Source organism: Acanthopagrus latus, chromosome 4 (assembly GCF_904848185.1).
Source record: "Acanthopagrus latus isolate v.2019 chromosome 4, fAcaLat1.1, whole genome shotgun sequence".
NCBI classification, from domain to species: domain Eukaryota; kingdom Metazoa; phylum Chordata; class Actinopteri; order Spariformes; family Sparidae; genus Acanthopagrus; species Acanthopagrus latus.
The window spans coordinates 29,747,660-29,769,244 of NC_051042.1; the positions used below are offsets into that span (position 1 = coordinate 29,747,660).

A 21,585-nucleotide genomic window follows, 5' to 3' on the forward strand; every position below is an offset into this window, starting at 1 on the left:
TGTTGGAGGGGGAGGGGGCTAAATATAGAACTCACTGTGAGGATTATCCGTAGTCACGCCTTCTCTTGATTTTCTCTTCACAGATGAGATGGCTAAACTGCATTTTTGTGACTACATGACGGTGTCAGAGGTGGATAGAGCTCCGGGCAGTTTTGAAAAAAGCATATCTTGTCTCATTTTATGAGAAACAATATCAGCATAACACTGGCAACAAAAAGAACATAATGGCTGTCTTAAGCATGCCTTATTCAGTCTTACATGGAGATTTCAGGATGATGAATAATGACTAAAACCACCATAAAGGTGTACACATTTTTAATGTGCTGTTGGTGTCTCCTTTATTGATTTTACCATATCCTCAAATGAGGTGATCCCTTTTGTATTACATATCATGTACAATGCATGCAAGATAATTACGCAATAGGATACTCAGAATATACATTTTCTGTTGTTATCCCTCGTGTGGCTTTTTTTGCATCGAAAATGACCTATGTTTTTTATGGAGTCATCCTTATCATATATATATATCATATGTATATATATCATATATATGATCTATATATACATATATATATAGTTAGTTTTATTCTTGAAAATTTGTACAGCATATCATGGTCATTTAACTATGTTTGATTTTGTGACAAGATGTCCACTTTTAAGAGATCTTTTATTGTGAAGCAAGGGCTTCAATGACTGGCAGTATTCAAATTTAAATGAGAGTGATTACAGAAAATGACTACTGTGTGTTTAACTATCTAAACAAAAATGATACGTGTATTATTTTTATTTTCTTTCCAGAGTAACTTAGGTGTCTTGTATATGTTGAAGTATGAGTGTTCAAATGATAGGAAATCTGTAAAAAATATTTTTTTTATATTTCCCAATTTCAGTTTTTGATTTTGATTTTTTATTTTCCTCTCTTTAACTGTATAGCATGGCTATAATCCTATGCAATATGTATTCTTAAATAGATATATGGAGGGCAGTTTGTTTTACTCAGTGAAGCTTTAACATTGTGGGATCACTTGGAAGCTGGCATAGCAAAATTCACTGCTGTAGCTGCATGACTCCTGTTTCAATACAATGTATCCATGTGTGTTGAGGTGGAAATGGACCTGCATTAAGGTGGGAAATAGAGGGACCAGAGTATATAGCCACGATCTAACATATGAGTGAGACCAATATTTTTTTTCTGAATAAAAAATTTGAAAATGAATGTTTTGCCTTTTGCAACTTCTTCATCTCAACCACCTAAATTCAAAGCATCCCCTTCGAGCCATACACCATAGCAACTACTGTTTAGCATCATTTAAACAACATTGGCAGCACAGCAACAAACACTCCACCAACACCACCACCAGGCACTGCCTACACACACTGTATAAGAAAAAACACGCGGCACTGACTTGACCTTTCTGCCTTCAGCTGTTGTTGAGATTCTTCACTCTTCAAGCAGTTTCCTAAGCTCCCCCTCCACCTTCTCAACAAATGCATGAAAGCTGGGATCCAGCAGACAAATACGCAGGATGGGCTCCAAGTCACCTTGTGCCAAACAGCCGTGACGATATACTTGAGGCACAGCCAAGGCAGTCTCTCCCAAGAAGTGCTGTGGAAGGTCCAGCAAATACATTTTCAAACTTGAACTGAATTGAGGAACCAATTAATGTAGAAGCCTATGTAAGCGTTCATATATAAGGATGTTAATCTGAGCATCATGCCCCTCATGAAAATCAATGCAAACACTGTGATTCTTAGTTTAATCTTGAAAAGAATTACAATGAATATGTTGCACAGTGGATGTTGAATTCTGTTAGTTGTTAGCCTTGACTTTTTAAAGATCAATACCTGGGCGAGACGCTTGATGGACACCGATCCCTGGATAACTTCAGGCTCAACTCCTGTAGCTTTTCCCTGCCCAGTCTGCTGAAACAGGGTTACACACAAAAGAAGAAAAAAGATTTGAGCAACACGGCATGACACCACAGGGTTAAGAGACCAATCAATGGCTCCATTACTAATTGAACAGTATCCACCCCTCAAAGCCCTTTCATCCTCACTGTGAACTCCTTCAGTATCTGTTCGCTAAAGGTCACATTCAACCCATGGCAGGGTCCAGCCCTTCCTCAGTCCTTAGTGTCGTAATTGTAGTAAGCCAGATGGCAGTATCCAAGTTTTACTCAGAATCTAATTTCTAATTAACCATATGCTGTGTGTTTCCAAGTTTGAAAGTAAATGAAAGGTCACAACTGAAATGAAGTAGAATAGAGTGATATAGCCCTGACAACTTCATCGCTATAGTGGGTAATATCATTGTTGTTGGCTTTAGAACAAAAAAAAATCTGTTTTCATTACCGACATTTTCCTTCGTATTCAAAACTCATCTTGTAACTGGTTTAAAGGTTATACCAGTTTGATCTGATGTATTCAGTAATTCTACTGTTGTTCTACTTCTGTGTATGTGTGTTTGGGATGGGGCGTACTGTCTTCTACACCATATAGTGTATTGCGATTTGCTCACGACTCATGCAGTATGTACTCCTGAGTCCATCTACTGTAGATGTTGTGTCACTGCCAATAATAAGACAATGCTGTATATAGCACCATCTAGTGAGGATAATATGGCCACTGTTCATCAAAGCATTGTTACAAAACTGTTGATTAAGCAGTGAGTAATGACTATATGATAATGATATATATGATGTCATTTTTATAACTCTAGAAAAAAAATGCACAAAGGACTGTATAATGTATGGAAGCATAGGAGATCAATTTTTAAATTCTACCAAACTATGTCAGAAGGAAAAAAAAAGCAGTAGCTCTTTCACTGTGTACAGCCACAAACCAGACTCTCACAGCTTTGAGTTAGCACTTACGCAATCTGTCTGCTTTAGGGAATTTCTATGGGCAGCACATTTCAAACCTATAAAAATCTGATCAGTGTGTTGTGATTACATTACAGAAAGTGTGTTTACTGAATTGTAACACAGCCAACCTGTAACACTGGCGCTGAGACCTCAGCAGGGGACTGATTAGGGGGCAGCGGGGCGTCATCCTGAGTGGTGACAGGCATGTACTCCATCAGTTTTTCCACAGCACTCGAACACTCCTTTATAGCCTCTGCCCTGCAACTTCCATCAAACTGCATCCTTATCATGCGGCCCTCTCCCTGTGGAAATCCACAAATGCATCTGTCAATCTAAACTTTACCCATGAAAACAAACTCCGTGGTTTTAATGTTGCTTTTGTGAAATCGGCATCTCATTCAGTTAAAAATCGGGTTTGGTATGCAAAGAGGAGACTGGTGAATTTGATGTTCTGACTACTGTTGGCTGAACATTAACATTTAACAAATTAACAAATTATCTAGATCATAATAACAGTATTAAGAGGCCATTCATCACAGCACAGTATTTTTAGTTTCTCCTTTTAGTTTGTTATAGTCTGATATATATAACAATCTTGATCTTGCAAGGGAATTAAGGAATTAAGACAGACCTTGAGAAAACACTGCTCACTGTGGGATTGCAATGCATGTCACGACTCACCTCCACAGTAAATCGAAACATCAGGTTATCAGATTTCTGTTGTACTTTGAGTGCATCAGCGCCGCAGAGCAAAGAGATTGTGTCCTGAGAAAAAGACAAGAGGATAAATGTCTATAGTAGCCAGGACAGTGAACCGGTTAATCCAAACATATACAAAAAAGTGTTTTTCAGAATGTAAAATCGAATTATTTTGTACTACACCAAGTAAAAGCAAACTGATTTCCACTCAATCGCTCAACTCATTCAAATTACGGAATAAAACTGATGTATAAAAGACAGTATTTTTATCAAGCTGACAGAAAAAAAGAGTTTCCCTAAACTGTCTGCAGGGGTCTCTGTTTACTCAGTTAACCTTAGCCTTGAGGTTCATGATAGGTTTTGTACACAAGAATCAAACAACAATAGCTTAATATTGTGTTCAGTCTGTTTTATTAAATGTGCTTTACACATGCATTTGTTTTTACTTTGTAAATAACAGCAAAGGTACATTACCAGGGTTTTCCTTAGAAAAATGGCAATGCACCAGGGAATAACGGAGCAAGTGATCTATTGCTAGAAATTGGAAGTTGCAGGAAATTTACACTGCAATTAGATAAAGTAAATACATAAATACATATATTTGCTGGACCATATATAAGTAAATATATAATTGAGATAGGCTTGTGATTTTTGTCGATAAACTTGCTCTGTGTGGGATATTCAAAAGCTTTATTGCATACAAATTAAACACATTATTCGACACTCATTTTCACTCAGGTGATCAACTGTACGGTTGGCAATTCATTAAAGCAAAGCTGAGTTGAGCCGGCTCATAGTGGGGCAACACTTACCTAAATCACTTTATGCTGGTTTTTCCTTTAAATCATCACCATCTGTTGCATGTTTCACATGAACGAACGTAATATATACAATTACAGTTGACTGATTTTATTTTGTTAAGTGATGCTTGTTAACCCTAGATGAGCCATATTTCAAGTAGAGTACATAAACTCTACAATTATTGCTCTCTGATACAGAAAATGTCAGTACTGTTCAAAACCAATTCCAAAAGTTTCCTTCAGAGCTTATCATGTAGCCTATAGGCCCAAGCTCTCTGTATTGAAAGTTCCCGGGCATTCACTGCACCAATCTATAATGGACCAGTCCATCATCCTCGGTGAAAGCTCTCTGCAGTCTGACCTGAATATCTGTCTGGCTCGGCACCCTGGCGCAGCAAGATAGCTGTGTCACCTGCCAGAACTCCATTAATGAGACATTGAGTAGTTCCTCAAATTTCTGTTGTCTGCAGGGCAGAAAGGTCACTTTTTTGGTCCAAAGGCCACATTAACTGCTAAAGCCCCAAAATTCATGATCTCCTTTTTCTATCTTACATGCTTCACCAGGCTTCTGCAGTAGTCTGACACACCTTGATAAGGGTTACCTGCTTAAAAAAATAGTTTAACACAATTGAGACTTTAACAATCCCCTGCCCTGATTGTCCACAATTGGTACTGGCCTACTTTAGGAATTAAGATGTCACTCTGCTGTGCCAAGGCTGGCACCAAACCAACGCACAACAGGGCAACAAATGTCAAGTCCATGCTCTGTGAGGCATATAAAACAGAAACTGAATCAAGGCATGCAAATTCACATCAACCACCGCAAAGACTGAATCAAGCTTGAAGTGAGTTTAAGCTTCATGTGAGCCTGAACCTCAAAATATTTCCCAATAATATTCTTTCACTTATTTTTAACGTGTTTTAAAAAGTTCTGATGGGCCATTTGGCCTTACGAAAACAATCCAGTCAAATGCCTCAGGATTTGAGCAGAAAAGTCAAGCTCTTCAGCAGAATATTTCAGACGGCCCTAATCGAAGCCTTTCATCTGGAAAGCAGATTCCTGTTACAGAGTTACCTCCCTGAATATATGCTGAGGTATTCGGGCACTCACTCTTTATTTTGCCATTTTATGTAAGGTTTAATTGAAAAATGACACTACATACTGCTCATACAGTCGTCATATTAAAATAATTAATAATAAGTAATTATTGTTAAATTCTGTCTATTCACAAAGAGTAACAGGTAAAAAAAACAATACATAAAAATGAATACAAAAGATACAACAGATGTTGACAGACATGATGCATGTAAACTTTTTAGGAGAAAGTGGCAATGCAGTAATATAAGGCTGGGGCAGCCTTCCTAATAATTAATCCATATTCAATGTTTCCTCCACATAAGGGAGGACAACAAATAATAACAGTGGTGTACTGCAGATGACTAGTGTCAGAAAATGATTATTGAGGCTGCAGAATTAAACGATTTCAAGACATTCCTCTGTAGCTACAATTTATTTTTTAATGACGGAGCTTCAAGTACAAGAACACTTCAACACCTATGCAACAGTATCACTTGCACACCTGCTACAGTCTAAAGTCAAAATGACAAGGTCTTATGAGCTAGAAGTCTGTGTGAAAATCAAAGTGATGATGATCTACTTCACATTACTGATGATTATATTTATCACTTCTCTGGATATATGAGATTAAAGTCTATCTTGAGGGAGACTAGGGAGGCACCAATACATCTCTTTCAAGCTATACCGTGGTATGAAACCTGATGGTCATACATTTACATACGGTATAGTATTCCACCATTTTAGTGTTAATAAAAATATATATACGATATGACGTGCAAATGAAATACTAATTCATGGCCACAAAATACTAATTTGTGTCCACGAAGTAGATATGATGTGAGCAGGAAATACTAATTAATTATATCAATATCATTCCTGGACAGCTGGGTGAGCAAATCAAGCGCACCTTCTCTAGAAACTGCAATAGCCATTAAACTAATTTGTGTGTGCAGGAGCTGGTGTACATACAAATGAGTTTACGGCTACACATTAGCACAACAAAACAACGTGTAGTAACAGGATGAGGATAAAAAGTTTGTCAGTCGGGTGAGGTGTCAGCAGATAAGCTACCTGTTGTAACAAAGTATGGGTCTAATTAAATAACGGCCTAAATGCAGGATAACAAGATACTGACTACAACAGAATAAGAAAAGACGCTCACCTCAAGGACATCACGTAGGCTATTGAAGTTTCTAGAGAAGGTGCACTCGATTTGCTTACCCAGCTGTCCAGGAATAATATTAATATTATTAATTAGTATTTTGCACATTATACTTATTTTGTGGCCTCGAATTAGTATTTTCTACGCACGTTATAGCTATATTGTGGCCACAATTATTATTTTTTTGACCGTGTCATATCTGGGGCTCAGAAGTCAGGACATAACATTTTGTGAGATAATAATAAAGCATTTGTTAAACCAAAAACGCTTCTGTTTCAATTCCTTTAAGGATTATTCTTGCTACTATTAATACAGACAGTTCAGGTGGATGACAGTTAATTTGAATTAGATTGACATTAATCAAATGTATGGGTTTAAAATCACATCTGGAAGGAAGATGTTAAGAAATGGGTTACATTTTAAAACAAGCCTTCTCAGCACCTCACTCTAAGCACAGCCATGGGGCTGGATCCAAGCATACACGGTTTACCAGATTCCCGAAAAGTAAAGCTAAATATTAAGCTGTTGTGTGCATATCATTAGAAACAATTCATGTAAAAAAAAAAAAACAAAACACAACAACAGAAGACTTAAACAGTCAGCACAGTCACATAGCCTTCTTACCAAGCTTTTCTGTCCTTGAACTACCAGCAGGTATCCAGATTCCACAACTGTGAGGACAATTTCCGGTTTCTTGCCAGTTGCCTCAAATATCTGGTGAAGAGCAGAAAATATTGGCCCATGCAAAATTGTAGTGCATTACTCACTCAAGGGTTTCTTCCATCTTATATTAATTCCCAGAGCTGTTACACAGTATACTGTGTAATGTAGGTAGGCTCTGGTTTAACAGCCATGCATCCCTATCTTTAGCTAAACATACAGCTCCAGCTTGCCACCTAGAGTCTGATTCAGTTAATGAAGGACAAAACCACAATTCTAAGAGCAACACAGCACACAACAGTATCCCCACATTTCAGTCTTCACAGCCCAAAACTTATATTTTGAAACGCAACCTGACAGATGGAAAATTGAAGAAGAATAATATGAGAGACAATTGTGAAACTGCGTGTCATCAACAGGAAATATAGACTATACAGAATACAACTAAAACTGTTAAATAACCACAAGAAATTATCAAATAGTCTGAAATGTCAAAAAGTAACAAGGTATCTTATTACTGCAGGCCTGTGTCAAATACATTTGGACATGTCACGACAGGTCAAGCACAGGTGTAAATAATAAAATCAATGATTAGTGATGGGTGCATGTTGGCTTACTGTCACAATGTCATGGCTCCATGGGCCACTTGAATATAATAGAACCATTATTACTGTTATTAGTAACACCTGTGCTTTTCCCACTTTGTCAGTCAAAATGCCTGCTGTCATAAAAGACAGCTAATCAGCTAATCCATCAAGCAACTCATGTTTTGAGCCCTAATATGGGACCATTCAAGTTTACACAATATCTGTTTTCACATTATCATAATCAGTTGAAGACAGACCTACAGTATATTGTATATTCAAATATATTATATAATTCATATATATATTACTTTAAAGAGCAACAATCTCAGGATTCTGTATTTATTTTCATACAAATCTAATTTATGACCTAATTTGTTGGATTTGTTTGCTGCTACTGATATTTTACAGATATTTATCCCTTTCACACTGATTTGATTTATTCTGCCACATTTCAGTTTATTTCTAGCGATCTGGTTTTCTGTCTTGAAGTGCATGTGAGAATCTTGTTTTCAACTTCCATGTGAGGACCAAAGCTGAATTTAAATCAGGGCTGTGAATCACTGCAGAACTGTTTTACTTGAGAGTAAAGCTTCCAACAAACAGACTCTGATCAGTCAAGATGAATTCTCTCCAGCATAAACTGGAAATGGCTCTAAATTATTTTCACAGCTTCTAAAATTAAATCTGTAAGCAGTAAAGGCAAATTTATATCATAGTTAACTGAATACCTCTTGATTTTTCTAACAGTAGCTCAGACAATATAAACATCTTCAGACCATCAATTTGACTGTAGTACCATGATTGGTTTTCTTATGTTTGAAATTTGATATGCTTAGTTATTTAATGATTACTCAAGATTACACAGAAGAAGACAGATTAATATTCACTCTTTTAACTTTTCTTCTCAACCAGGAATCATTTGTGTGAGCAAACCTGATAATTTTTTAGGAACAGATTTACTTTAAATGAAAGCAATCCAATTGTGGTTGTGCTTACAGTAAATGGATAACTTTCTACTTTCTTTCTAACTACCGGTAAATGAATTTATCAGCAGATTATAGTTGCTTACAGTATGCCTTGCTTTGTTCGAGACTGTCCATCCGAATAAATGATTTTCTTGGTCATCACCATAAATCAGTATCAATATGACTGAATTCAGGTTTTCCATATCATACAACTTCTGCCATCACATTTTAAACTAACTTAAGGACTTCTCAAATTAGTTTATTCCTTAAAATTGAGTTTTGCTAACACATTTATCTGCTCCAGCCTTTTTCCAAGCTTGGGTGTCCTGACATGCTTTAAGGTTAAGGCTGACATACATGGGGGCCAGAAACTGCGTCAGTAGTTAGCCTAGCTAATAGGCAATGCTAGCTCCCAAATACAATATATAAAGTGTATACATATATATATTATAATACGATATAATTCATACTATGTACACAGTAATGATATAATGAGCCAATACAACTGTAATGAAGTTAGCTGTAACCTACAACATTATAGCTAATTCACGCAAACTAAGCAACTAAATAGCTGAATAGCTAACTTAAGCTAACGTTAGCCTAACCGTAGCTAGCTAGCATGATGCACGCAGCTCAGTATCAAAAGTATTAACCACCGGTTACCTTCCACGGCTGCCCTCTAGTCTCAGCGGAGCCGGGAACGAAACGCCCATAGCGTTTTAACTTCCATGTCCGGCTGGTGGCCATTTCCAGTCACTTTGGGCCAAGTTTTTTGTTGTTGTTGTTGTTGTTGATAACCAACACTTGCTAACCGTGCTGGCCTCAAGATGCTGTGGACAGTCGAGTAGGAGCTGACTGTAACGTTACTGGTCGGATACTGGACTGAAACAAGTGCTGAAGAGAAAGCAGAGTAGGTGTAAAAACTTAAAATATTCACAGTAAGGGTAAAACCCACACTGTTGTATAGATATTAGTATGCAGTCAGCCCTGTATGCCACTTTAATGTACTTGTGCGTGAGATAGACAGCACATACAGCCTGTTTAAATGCATTACAGTATTTACTGACAGTTCAGGCATATAGGCCAAACACTAAATCTATATTTATATAGTGTATTTTTCAGTATTAAAAAAAATAAACAAAATATTTTAAAAGGCATATTCACTGTCTTTCTTCTTCTGGTGACCTGAAGCCCATACTTTTGGAAGAGTATGTCTGAATGTTGACTTCCTTGTGTAACATTTAAATTTGATTATTCCACATCAGTCCATGACTCCTCAACCCTAATTACATTTAAATGATAGCTTAATGACCTTAAACTGGTGTTATCCATAAGGAAGGTAACAAAAGTGACAATATTCATGAAAAATGGATCTTACAAAATGGCCGCTGCAGGGCATCAAACCGTTCAATCATGTAAAACCAAATCGTGCAATTCAGTCCATTTGTATTCTACTCTTTTACTATAATAACACTAATAAAGTACAAACCAGTGACATCAACTAAAAGCTTCATATGATATCTTGAGACGCATGTGAAAATATGTTGTAACTGCAATGACACTTTGGATTTAACCATGTCCTTTCTTCCTTGATCATCAGGAAACAGGTCAAAGAAGGGATGTAGATGTCAGCTATGGGATATTTATTTCAAAATAATACACTTAATTGTGGCACCAATGACGACGCTCCAGGAGATAGATTACTTTCATGATATGTATTTGAATATTTAATTGGAATTGAATTTCTTTTTATGTATATTTAATAGTTTTGTATACATGACTGAATTGTAAATGGTAGAAAAAAACATGTCAATTTCTTTCTATGTGACTGTGGGGACGAGTACGTCTGTGGTACTTTGAATTTTAAGTTATTAATATTGCCAAATTGATGGCAATAATTGTTAATATAATATGTTTTCTTTATTTGTACTGTAAAAGCTAAGGACAGAAAAATGGATCCATAATGTCAAAATTGACAGGAGTGCAACACCACAGTTGTAAATACAAATCCTAGGTCTCTTACAATTTGTTATATCTAATGTAGGTGCCAGTTACAAACAAAACTCAGTATGTCAATACAATGTTATGTCTTGAAATCTTGTACCTGGAAGTGAACAAGTATGTAAAGAGTAATCTAACCCTCTCACTGAGGTTACAGAAACAAGTGACAGGAATTTAGAGGGGCTGAGACGAGAGACACTATTCACTGTGTTACAAGACACTGTACCGTCAAAATGATTTTGAAGCTGTTACTCTAAGAAAGTTACATAATGACTGATTCATGTAGGAAAACAAAAAATATGCCTCTTCAGCCCATATGTATGGGTGTTTATTTTATCCCAGTTTGCATGAAGTATGTTAATATCAAAATGCCCGGTCAAATTAACTAAATTAACTTTGTTTTATTGTGAGAGTGTGGGAATCAACTGAATAGTGTGTTGCCAGCTGGAGTTTCCAGAGGAGTCTCTGAGTGTTTTCAAGCTTTGTTAAATGACCTGGTGGTCTTTTTAAAGTTTACTCTCTAGAACCACGATGTGTTGCTCGTGTCTATAATGTAATCAATAATGAAAAGAACAACAATGTTATGCTACAAACACATAGCAATAGTGCAGATCCATCAGAATTTTTATTATTGTTTTTTTGCCGTGATGCAGATATATACAGTGGGATATTTTAAAGTTCAGCTCAATCTTGGCATCTTGCATTCTGTGATTTCCTCTTATCAATCATCAAGCTTAAACATCAGCCATGATATTGACATGACCGATGTAATGGCACAGCACTCCAGCAGTCTCTCATGTCCAGCTCAGATCGGTTTGCTTCTCAACATCCAGTCTGATCTCTCCACTGTATCCCCCCCCCCAGGATCCAGCTCCTAACGTGGCTAATGAGACACACACAGTGCAGCGCAGGTAGGACATACGACCAAAGATGGCAAAGAAAATGGATGGCAAATAAATCAAAAGTGAATAAATTAAAATTGTGACCACTTACCTTTTAACAGCTCTTTGCAGTATCATCCCTGAACATTGACGTCAGCATTCTGTAACGTGTTAAAAAAAATTCTTACTGGATAAACCGTCAGGCAGGTTCAGTGTGAGGAGCGAAACACTGATAGCATGTCGGACAGTTTAGCACTGTGACCAAAGGGATGCAAAGCATGGGAAGAGCATATGGACAGCCTTTATTTTTAATGATGTGTGTTGTAGTGGTGATCTTAATGACTTACACAGGCCTCTCTCTCTCTTTGTCTTAAATGAAAAGGTGTGAAAACAGCATTTGCAACAGCTACCACATGCTAAGTCTTGCAATGACCCCCTGGCACCAATTAACATCTGTAATTTCTCAAAAATGCAGCAAATTAAATAATTAATATTTCATTTTAAATGAATGTTATTTTTACATGAAGTGCTCTTGAGTGTTCCACTTCAATTTGTAATTATCTGAGCATGATGGCAGTGTGACATTTTCTGCAGGAAGTCAGTCAATTAGGGAAACTTTCCTCCTGGTACTATTTTAGCATCGTGAAACTACAGGACAATAGGTGTTTGCTTTTGGTCTGTGGCTCACCATCAAGTTTTCTTTGGGCTAACATGACTAATACTAGATTTCTGAAGCAGATACCAATATGAAATCTGACATCTGGTTTAAAGATCCAAAGTAGCCTTTTTTTGCTTAACATGAACACGACACATAACCTTTTTTTTTCCTAATATTTTTTTTTTTTCCAAGATATACACTAAACATGGCATTTTACTGTCAGAAATCAACTTGTCAGTGCTCTCTGATTGACAAACCTTAATGGAATCACTGATTGTAAATGTCACTATGTGTCAGACTTGTGATTGACTGCTAAACTGCCCGGGGTGTACCCCGCCTCTCAATGTCAGCCAAGATTGGCTCCAGCCTCTCGCTGCAGGTAAGCAGGTTCAGCTAATGGGTGTATAGATGGATGTTTCTAAATTACCTTCGCCATGTTTGGGCTTTTCTGCGGTTTGCCTACAAAAGCTTATCTGTAATAACCTAATATCAATACCAATATTTCTATGCCTGACCAATATATAGCCCAGGGTAGGCTTTGTGTACGGTGTATCACCAGAGAAAATTGTCTCAAATTGTACTTTTGCTTCTCGAAGCTGTGTTTGGCACTCCCTCTGTACTTTTGTGTTCATCTCTCTCCTCCGTGAAATTGTATCTAGCTGACAAGAGGGTTTGTTAATAAAACTCTGGACAGGGGGCACTTGAGAATATGTGTATATTTGTAAACAGCTGGTAGAACTTTTACTTGGTGCAATGTATAACGCATTCAACCCAATCACAAGAATAGATTTTGCCTGTAAGCGTTAGGGGTGGTGAAAAAAAAAACGATTATTGATTAATCGCGATTACAATATTGACGATTATGAGTCGATTATTAACTTTCGATTTTAAGATCGATTTTTAAAAAGAAAGATTTTTTTTTTCTTTTAAATTGTAATACAAACCGTCTCATGCGTGACAGTCTCATATGTGACCATTAAAGCTCATTATGTCAGCAGTTAATAGAAGCTAATGTCCTACGTACTTCAGATGAAAGCTGTGGATGATGGCCACACACGCACGAACATGTTTGAGTTTCTCAGAGCAATGGCAGACGAGAGGGGAATAGAGAAACACGACCTGGTTCTCGTCACCGACAATGCTTCCAACATGAATCTGGCTGCTGAGCTTGGCAACTTTAGTCTTTCAGTGAAAGACTACATTCAAAACGAAATAAAAAAATAATAATTTTGATATTACAGTTACATTATACAATATTGAAGGTGCTGTGAGGTGTTACTCAAAAGAGAAGTAAAATAATTAAGCAGCTGACTGATGTTAAATGGAAGATCAATAATTGTTAATAATCAAAAATCAAATCGACAATCGAAAATCGATTGGTAATCGAATCAAGACTTCAATAATCAGAATCGAATCAGGAAATTGGACTGATTAACCACTCCTAATAAGCTTTTCTGCTAACCACCTATATGTTTAAACTACGTATCTTTATGTTGCAATTCTACATTTCTTTAGGGTTCAGGTTTCAATTTTATTTTTGTGACAAAACTCAGGTTATGATTTAGACTTTTGTTGGGTTGAGGCACAAAACCTACGTGGTTGGGGTTAGGAAAACATCACATTTAGACTCTCCTGGTGCTGTCACCACTAACACAACTGGAGAGTGTGGAGTAGTGTCAAGCTTACATATGAAACTCCTTGGCAGGAAATCCCCTGACCTGTAACTCAACCACTATGTCATCAACCTCCTGACATGGAGGTTGGCAAATACACATGTAATGTGAACATGATATGATGATATGATTTGAACCGAGGAATCCAGGGTTCTCAAATTTGTAAAATGCCAACATTTTTCTCTGGGAACTAGGTTGATGCAGTTGCAACTGCCGCTATAATCTGATTTATTTATTTTTAAATGGGGAGTAAACATGTGTATATATATATATATATATATATATATATATATATATATATATATATATATATATATATATATATATTATATTATATTATATTATATTATATAATTTATTTTCAAGTATTTTCACATGAGCAAAATATCCTCTGGATTTAGTTTGCTTTCAATGACACAGACAAAGCATTTATATTGCATGTAAGATGACATTTTCCTCTGTAATAGAATATAAAAATCATTCTCCAAACCAAACTGAAACATCATCAGTTTTTAAAAATCTGACTTACATGACGTTTTACTCACATTTTCATCATTATCCTGAAAGGCAAAGATAGCGTGATAGTCAAACAAAATATTTCCAATTATGTTTATTTATTCAAACTAACAGTCCTAGCAAAGTATGGTAGCACCATAAAAATAGAAATCAGTAACTAGACAAATATTGTTTTAATGTAAGTAGTATTTATTGTAATTTGAGGAACCAGCCTGCTTGATAAAACACCTTTTGCTACAAATTATTGTCGAGCCTCAGCTGTATCTGTGCGCGCAAATTACGCAGTGGCTCAAACTGCAATAGGCGAATAGGCTACCTCGATCCTTCCAACTGAAGCCCACCGTGGGGTGGGGGGGCTGAACAATGGGGTTTGCATCGCCTACCTGTAGCCTTAACTTGGGAGCACCGGAGAGCGTTTTAAGAATGGGAAGAGCATTCCCCTTTAAACAAGGTGGGCTGAGCTTATTTGCAGTTCTCGCTCCTATGGCAACCCAATAGATCAGCATCATCATGAATATTCACAATTCGCCAAAACGCACCATGACTATGGATCAGTGATGTCAGCGGTCCCTGGCATGCTCTACTGTATTTTTGCATGGCTGTGTCGCGTTGTTTGACGGCTGCTGGCAAAGACATCTGGTGAAAAGCGCATCCTTCGTCGTGCATGACCTTTCCCTCGTCTCCGTATCACGGTCCGTCGGCACGTCCCTCACATGTCACGCTAAGGTGACTTTCAAGCAGTTTTTTCCACTTTTGCGCACAATGTCGGAGCGGCACAAAGATGCTCATCGGGGACGCAGTGGCCAAGCGGACCGCCCAGGCTGCGTGTGAGGACATATGCAAACTGTCAGGTAGTCTAATGATGAAAAAGAGTGTCTCTCATCTGTTTCAGTGGAGCCACGGCGGTCCATGTCATGTGTAGCAGGCTTTCAGGGATTCAGATTAGCTCCAGACTGATCGCACTCACAAACAGATAGGGAGCGCGGGGCTGGTGGCAATAATCGTTACAATACAGCCCAAACAAAATCTGGATTTATTTCATTTTCTCCGCTGCGTCTCAATGTCATAATGGACAGGTTGCACTCCTCCATGCGTAAAAGGCTCTACAGTTTGCCTCAGCACATTGGACAGAAAGCATCTATAATGGGCGAAGGAGAAGACGCAGACAAGGACACCCGGAGGAAGAGTATTAGGATGAAGCCTCTACCGTCGCCGTCGCCGACCTCTGGGGGAAGCTGCAAAGGCATAGGGGAGACCAAAAGTGGGGAGTCTGTGATCATGGAGACGGACATAGGGAGACCGATGAAGACCAGCTCGAACGGAGATTGCCGGAGGTTTCGAGGCAGCCTGTCGTCCATCACAAGTCGGCATGTGCACGACTCTGACTCGGCGGAGGAGAGGCGCCTCATCACCGACGGGGATGTCACCCCGAGCGAGGAGAGCCCCCCCGGAGCCATCGGTGATGGGCCGCCGGATCAAGGCGCGCAGGGGGCCAGCGGTGGCGGCGGCGGCGGCGGCGGGAGCCAAAAAGATTCCCCAGACCAGCAGTCAGGGTTTATAAAGTTGGATGGCATTGACCAAATTCTGCCGGACGACGAGAGATTATATCAAGCTGGGTTCATACACAGACAGTTTGGAGCGATGCTTCAACCCGGGGTCAACAAGTTCTCCCTGAGGATGTTTGGGAGTGAGAAGGCGGTGGAACGGGAGCAAGAGCGGGTTAAATCCGCCGGATTTTGGATAATTCACCCCTACAGTGATTTCAGGTAAATTTAGACACCTCACACACACGCTGCCAAACAACGAAAGGGTTCAGGGTGAAGCGTCACCATAGCGTCGATGCCTCGCACAGGCCCAGATGTTTTCCTCACTCTCTTCATCGTTTATTAGGGCAAAAAACATCAGCTCACCAGCTGCCCATTCATTGTTTCCTTCATCACTTATTTCACCCCCCCCTTCACTCTTGAGATGACATTTAACATAAGTCATAATTGTAATCAATTGCTTTTTATGCTTTATAAAGAATCTTACAATTAACTAATGAGTTCACAGATTAGTAAGGGATTTTTCAGTGCCATAATACAGCAGAGGAATTATATTCATTAGTTTCAGGGTATGCACATATTACTCAGGAGGCCTGTGTTGTGTTATGGGATAACACAGCCTTTTGTTAATCAGGCCAATTTACCTTCCTTGTGCAGATGCTGTCCAAAAAGGAAGCATATCTGAAGCACCCCAGTGGTTTTATTCTCCTTTATTTGATAAAGCTGTGCACAGGCGACATGCGGCCTTCACTTCGCATCCTCTTTTAACGCTCACACGTCGACCTCCTTACTCCCCTTTTGTAGCTACACGGTATTCTGAAAAGTAACAGGGTTAAGTCATTTTAATTTGAATTCATTCCGATCAATAGCTAAAGCTCCAGGGCAGGTTTGAAGTGATCAACACATTTGATGTGTGCATTTAATAGGGCTGTCTGCCGCTTGTGACAAACTACAGCTGCAGAACTGAGCAGACAAAGTCCAGGAGCGCTCTATTGTTGGCCCACAGATTCCTATCCGTTGTTAGTGCCCTTGAGTTTGTTATTGGCCATATGCATCTGATTCACGGCCACATGGAGGCTCTTAACTGCTGACTAAGACCAGATAAGGTGCTTCATCCTCGCTTTGGGGCGTTTAGAGCAGCGTCGTAGGATGCCTCTAAACAACTGGTGAAATAAAACCGTTAAATTCTAATACATGCATATTGGACTTTTTTGTATAATCTCGGGTGACCAGTTTCTAAGAAGTGCCGGTGAACACTTGTTATTTACAGTCAGAACTGTGTTACTGTAGCTCAGACATCACTCTGTGCCCACTATACACACTATAGTAACCACAAGCATGTGTATGATGTTGATATTATTAGATTGGCCAGACACAGTGAGATGGTTTTGGTTGAATTGCGCTCGCATAATTTGCTTCTTTTAACATATCCAGTCAAATCAGATTCACAAAGACATTTATTTAGTCTACTTCACAGCTTGCATTATTGCAGTTTTTTTTAATTGATCACATGCTCCTATAGCTTAATGAAACAGGTAACAGGAGTGTTTCATCACAAGCTGTTGCAGCCTTGACATTTAATTCACATATGCGTCTCCCACCATTTAAATGATGTGGAGGCTTTAAAAGGATCTATAGCGAGATCGTCATTACACATCTTGTATTTCTCCTTGTCTGTGACATTGGATGTTGTCTAGCCTGCCGGGTGTTTGATTGGCTGTGATCGGGTAATGACATGTGATATAGAAATTCACTTACCACGAAAGTGTCTTTTTTCTACCTCAAGAACAAGATGTCTGACTTGACTGAGAGACATGTGAGTTTCGGTGCGAGTTGTTCACAGGCCCAGTGGAAAGAGGGCTGAATTAGACTCTAACAGACACATTTATCTGCCTTTTTTATCCCGTGAGAAGTGATAAAGACAGTGTGCTGGCTAACACCACTGGATGTTGTCAGTCTAATTTGGGTTTTGTTTTGTTTTTTTGTTTTTTTTTTAAAGATGGACTCAAACGTCAGCTGTCTTTTGCTGTCAGGAAAAAGTATCTTTAATCGTGTGAATGTGAGGGAGAGGTAGACAGAAGGAGAAAGCGGAGATGGATGAACAACATTTCAGGAAGAACCATATCCGGTGTTGGGCTCTGTCATTTTCCAGTCTGTGATTGGTTTATTCTGCATTAAGAATCTGTCTGTCTCCATGTAATACTTTTTGTCTGCTCAGTCAAATCCCATAAACAAGTGCAGGCCTGTCACAGGCATTTGGAGGGAGCACAAGGTTGTTGAAGGGGCAGTAAGCAGTTTTGGAGAAAGGAATTCAAACTCAGAGCTTAGATATTTACAGTATTAATCAGATAGTAACACAAACTGTTCTCCATAATTGTATAAACAAGCTGTCCCAAGAAGAAGATAAGGTCCCCAGAACACTGTGTGAAGCTAGAAAGTTGGCGGGGTCCGCCACATCTAAACAAAGTGAAACAGTATGAAATTATGTCGTCCTTTAAGGTCAGTTTGTTTATTCAGTTAATTCGGTCACAGAAACAAAGAGAGTTTGTTTAATGTGTGTGTTTAGTTGTGAAAACGATGTACTGAAACACGTCGCTGATTAGCAAATTCGTATTTCTAAATCCACACACGGTTGAGGCAGGTCATCATCAGCAAGTGAGACATGTATTAGACAGTTTGCCATTTTTGTTACACTCCTCCCAGCTGGTTGTGTTTACTCTGACCCCCTCTGCTCTCTTACTCACTGTGTTAAATGTCATGAGGAAGGGTGATTTGGGGCTTGGGGAGACTGTCCTGATACCGAAAGGTCAGAGACTTGGCACCAGCTATCAGTTTTGAAGTGTCTTTGAGCAAGACGCCGAAAACAAGGGGGGGCCTCTGCTGAAATAGATGCACACGAGTGTCTCTCTCAGCGAGATGTACCAAAATAAACAGATAAATGGAAATGCGCCGAGCGAGAAGTGCTCTAAAAAAATGAGGTTAGCCAACCACTTGTTCGGGGTCTGAGGAGGGATACTGTTTATTACCATAATTAAACATTTTGGCGATCTGAGAGCAGTTTGCTTGTGGTTCAATCACTCCAAGCTATGATTACGTAATCACTCAACTCTACAATTAAAACCGCAGATGTGGCACTCAATCAGGGGAGTAAAAAGAAAAAAAAAGTATGAGTCTGTGCTTCAGCTATCTCTGGAAAAAGATTCTTGTATATTTCTCTGTAGACAAGACAAAACACCATCTTAATTCACAGGATAAAAATATTCAAAATAGCACATTATATCAGTTAGTTAACACAGCATGCTGAGATGACTTACAGCCACTGTTTTATTTCAAGTGAACCGAAGGAGCAACGTGATACTTCCTCCAAAATCAGCAGCAGAGACAGGACAAGATGGCCGTAATTAAAGCACACAACGACACGAGTGGGGACCTTTTAATGGGCCCGGAGAAGAGAAGAAGGTCTCTGTGACTAAAAAGTTTTATTCCCATGTCTGCATCAAAGCTTTGGCACTGTAAGCTCAAATTAGAGTGTCACGAGAAATCACATAGTCATCACTGTGCCGGAATTCAGCAAAATCTCCTCTTGTCAAGTATTGTATAACGCTAAGAAGCAAAGGGAGGAGCAATATCTTGCGAGGGAAAAAGACGGATTAAAAAATGGCATCATAATCCAATCTTCAGCCTCATTTCCAGATCCAAAGCCTGAGCAGCCTCCCTTCGATTCTGAACAAGCTCTTCCCACTGAGCATATGTGGTCATTTAACCGACTGACATCTACAGGGCCGACCAAAAAAGGAGATGAACATTCCTACAATACGACAGATTCATCTAGTTTTTAGAAATAAGGACGATTATTACTGTCCTTGACAGTAAAGTATCTGTGGGGGTTTGATAGGATTGTTGAACGATATAATTGATGCTGAGATTACTGCCCCCTCTCTCTGCCCTGCTCCTCGCTGGATGCATCTGTGGCGCTCTGCTCGCTTACTTGTCTCTGTGCTTTATGTTTCCTGTACCAGAAATCCACACTGAGACCCCTCGAAGCCGCGAGTCTTCGGTCGTAAATAGAGACTGTCTAAAAGTCATGGGTTTATGCCCCTTTCACAGATGATAGATCATTCAGTGCTTGATTGACAAAAAAATGATGCCCCTCTCACATAATGGATCTCGGTATGATGAAAACCAGGTGATTCTTTATTTTTTTTTACCTGTTTGCATTGAGCCCTTTGAGTGGGATCCTCATCAATGCAAACCTATTGTGCCAAGTTCTAGACAAACGATGCGGCACAATATCAGAACGCAGCCCTCTGATCGTCAAGTGCCTTTTAATTATCTTGTGATTCAGAGCCCGGAGGACACATCTGTTGGAAAGTCTTCTACATTTCCCTGGAGAGATAGAAAAGAAGATGTCGCACATTAGAACTTTTTTTTTTTCTTTGCACTGAAGGCTCTATTAATCCCCCCACCCACCCCTCTTCCTCCTTGAGAACCATGTTGCCAACACTATCAGAGAGGGGGGTCGGCTGTCCTGCCGTTTCTGTCAATCAGTTAAATCCCTTTGCAACAGTCAGGCGTATCCTCCCATCCCCTCTCACAAAGTCCACTTTTTTCAGCAGCCTTTTATTCCTCCCGCACACCCAGTTCTGTTTCCCAGAAGGCACTTACCTAGACAGTGGCAAAAATAAATCCTCTGAAAAGACATCTTACAATTTTGCTTCTGTTATTTTTTTTTCTCTATTTCTTGTGCAGAGAATACATTAAAGAAAAGTAGAGCAGATGTAGTCACCGATGTACACTTTAAGGCTGTGTTATAGTTAAAGGGGAAGTAAGTTTTGGGCAAAGTGTTGACTAAATGAAAATGTGCACTGAGTTCCTGAAGGCGCTTATGTTACCTATTAAATTCGCCAGTTTCTGATTCTGTTACTAAAGTGAGTCATAGCATTTTTTCAACATCCTCCATTAATCTGAATTGGGAAAAAAAACAACATTGTTTTTTGGACAGCTTTACACAATATTAGCATAACTATGTTGACTTTTTGCATATCTGCACATCTCAGTCTTCAGACGACTAAATTGATAAGGACAAAATCTTGTGCTTGATGAGAATAAAGGGAGAATTGTAGCTACCCGCTCTCAGACTGCCCTTGTATTTTGTGAAAAGTCTGGGGGGAAATTAAACCCATGGTTGTTGTTCCCGTGATGAATTTAGAGATATTATTACACAAAATGTGCACCTTAGCTTTTACGGTCCTTATCAAGAATATACAGCCACTTCCAGCCGCAGGCTGTCTGTTAAAGATGCATTACTCTTACTGTACCTGAGTGCACTTGTGCGTGTCTTTGTGTATTGTGTTCGTGAGTGTATGGGATCAGATTAAATAACAGCATTCTCTATTTCAGTCAGGTTGATTACGGTTGATTTGAGAGTACGTTGTGCTATTGATTTGTTTGGGTCTCGCGGGGGCCTCCGGCTTGCCATCGGTGGATTTTATTGAAA

General features: G+C 39.0%; 3 protein-coding genes across 12 annotated transcripts in view; 2 read left to right on the plus strand and 1 right to left on the minus strand.

Annotated features, from left to right (window-relative positions):
* The window catches only part of nptnb (neuroplastin b), a 31,116-nt gene extending 29,900 nt beyond the window's left edge, over positions 1 to 1,216 (plus strand). For all 3 annotated transcript variants that reach the window (XM_037095415.1, XM_037095414.1, XM_037095416.1), the window contains one exon: positions 84 to 1,216. The gene's annotated coding sequence lies outside the window, so the exon portion shown is untranslated. The remainder of the gene's footprint in view (positions 1 to 83) is intronic.
* rec114 (REC114 meiotic recombination protein) overlaps positions 1 to 9,877 on the minus strand; it is a 59,146-nt gene extending 49,269 nt beyond the window's left edge. For 2 of the 5 annotated variants that reach the window (XM_037095418.1, XM_037095419.1), the window contains exons 1-7: positions 9,479 to 9,877; positions 7,228 to 7,317; positions 6,604 to 6,666; positions 3,546 to 3,629; positions 2,993 to 3,166; positions 1,846 to 1,923; positions 1,412 to 1,606 (exon numbers count right to left, since the gene is read on the minus strand). In XM_037095418.1, coding sequence (XP_036951313.1) covers positions 1,442 to 1,606; positions 1,846 to 1,923; positions 2,993 to 3,166; positions 3,546 to 3,629; positions 6,604 to 6,666; positions 7,228 to 7,317; positions 9,479 to 9,562 — 738 coding nt within the window. In that variant the 5' untranslated portion in view covers positions 9,563 to 9,877 and the 3' untranslated portion in view covers positions 1,412 to 1,441. Of the gene's footprint in view, positions 1 to 780; positions 1,607 to 1,845; positions 1,924 to 2,992; positions 3,167 to 3,545; positions 3,630 to 6,603; positions 6,667 to 7,227; positions 7,318 to 9,478 lie in introns of those variants that run through there. The other 3 variants (XM_037095417.1, XM_037095420.1, XM_037095421.1) reach the window with 3 other exon arrangements.
* Positions 9,596 to 21,585, plus strand: part of hcn4 (hyperpolarization activated cyclic nucleotide-gated potassium channel 4) — a 77,204-nt gene continuing 65,214 nt past the window's right edge. For 2 of the 4 annotated variants that reach the window (XM_037095401.1, XM_037095397.1), the window contains exon 1: positions 14,768 to 16,310. In XM_037095401.1, the coding sequence (XP_036951296.1) occupies positions 15,613 to 16,310 (698 nt within the window). In that variant the 5' untranslated portion in view covers positions 14,768 to 15,612. Of the gene's footprint in view, positions 9,726 to 11,680; positions 11,728 to 14,767; positions 16,311 to 21,585 lie in introns of those variants that run through there. The other 2 variants (XM_037095399.1, XM_037095398.1) reach the window with 2 other exon arrangements.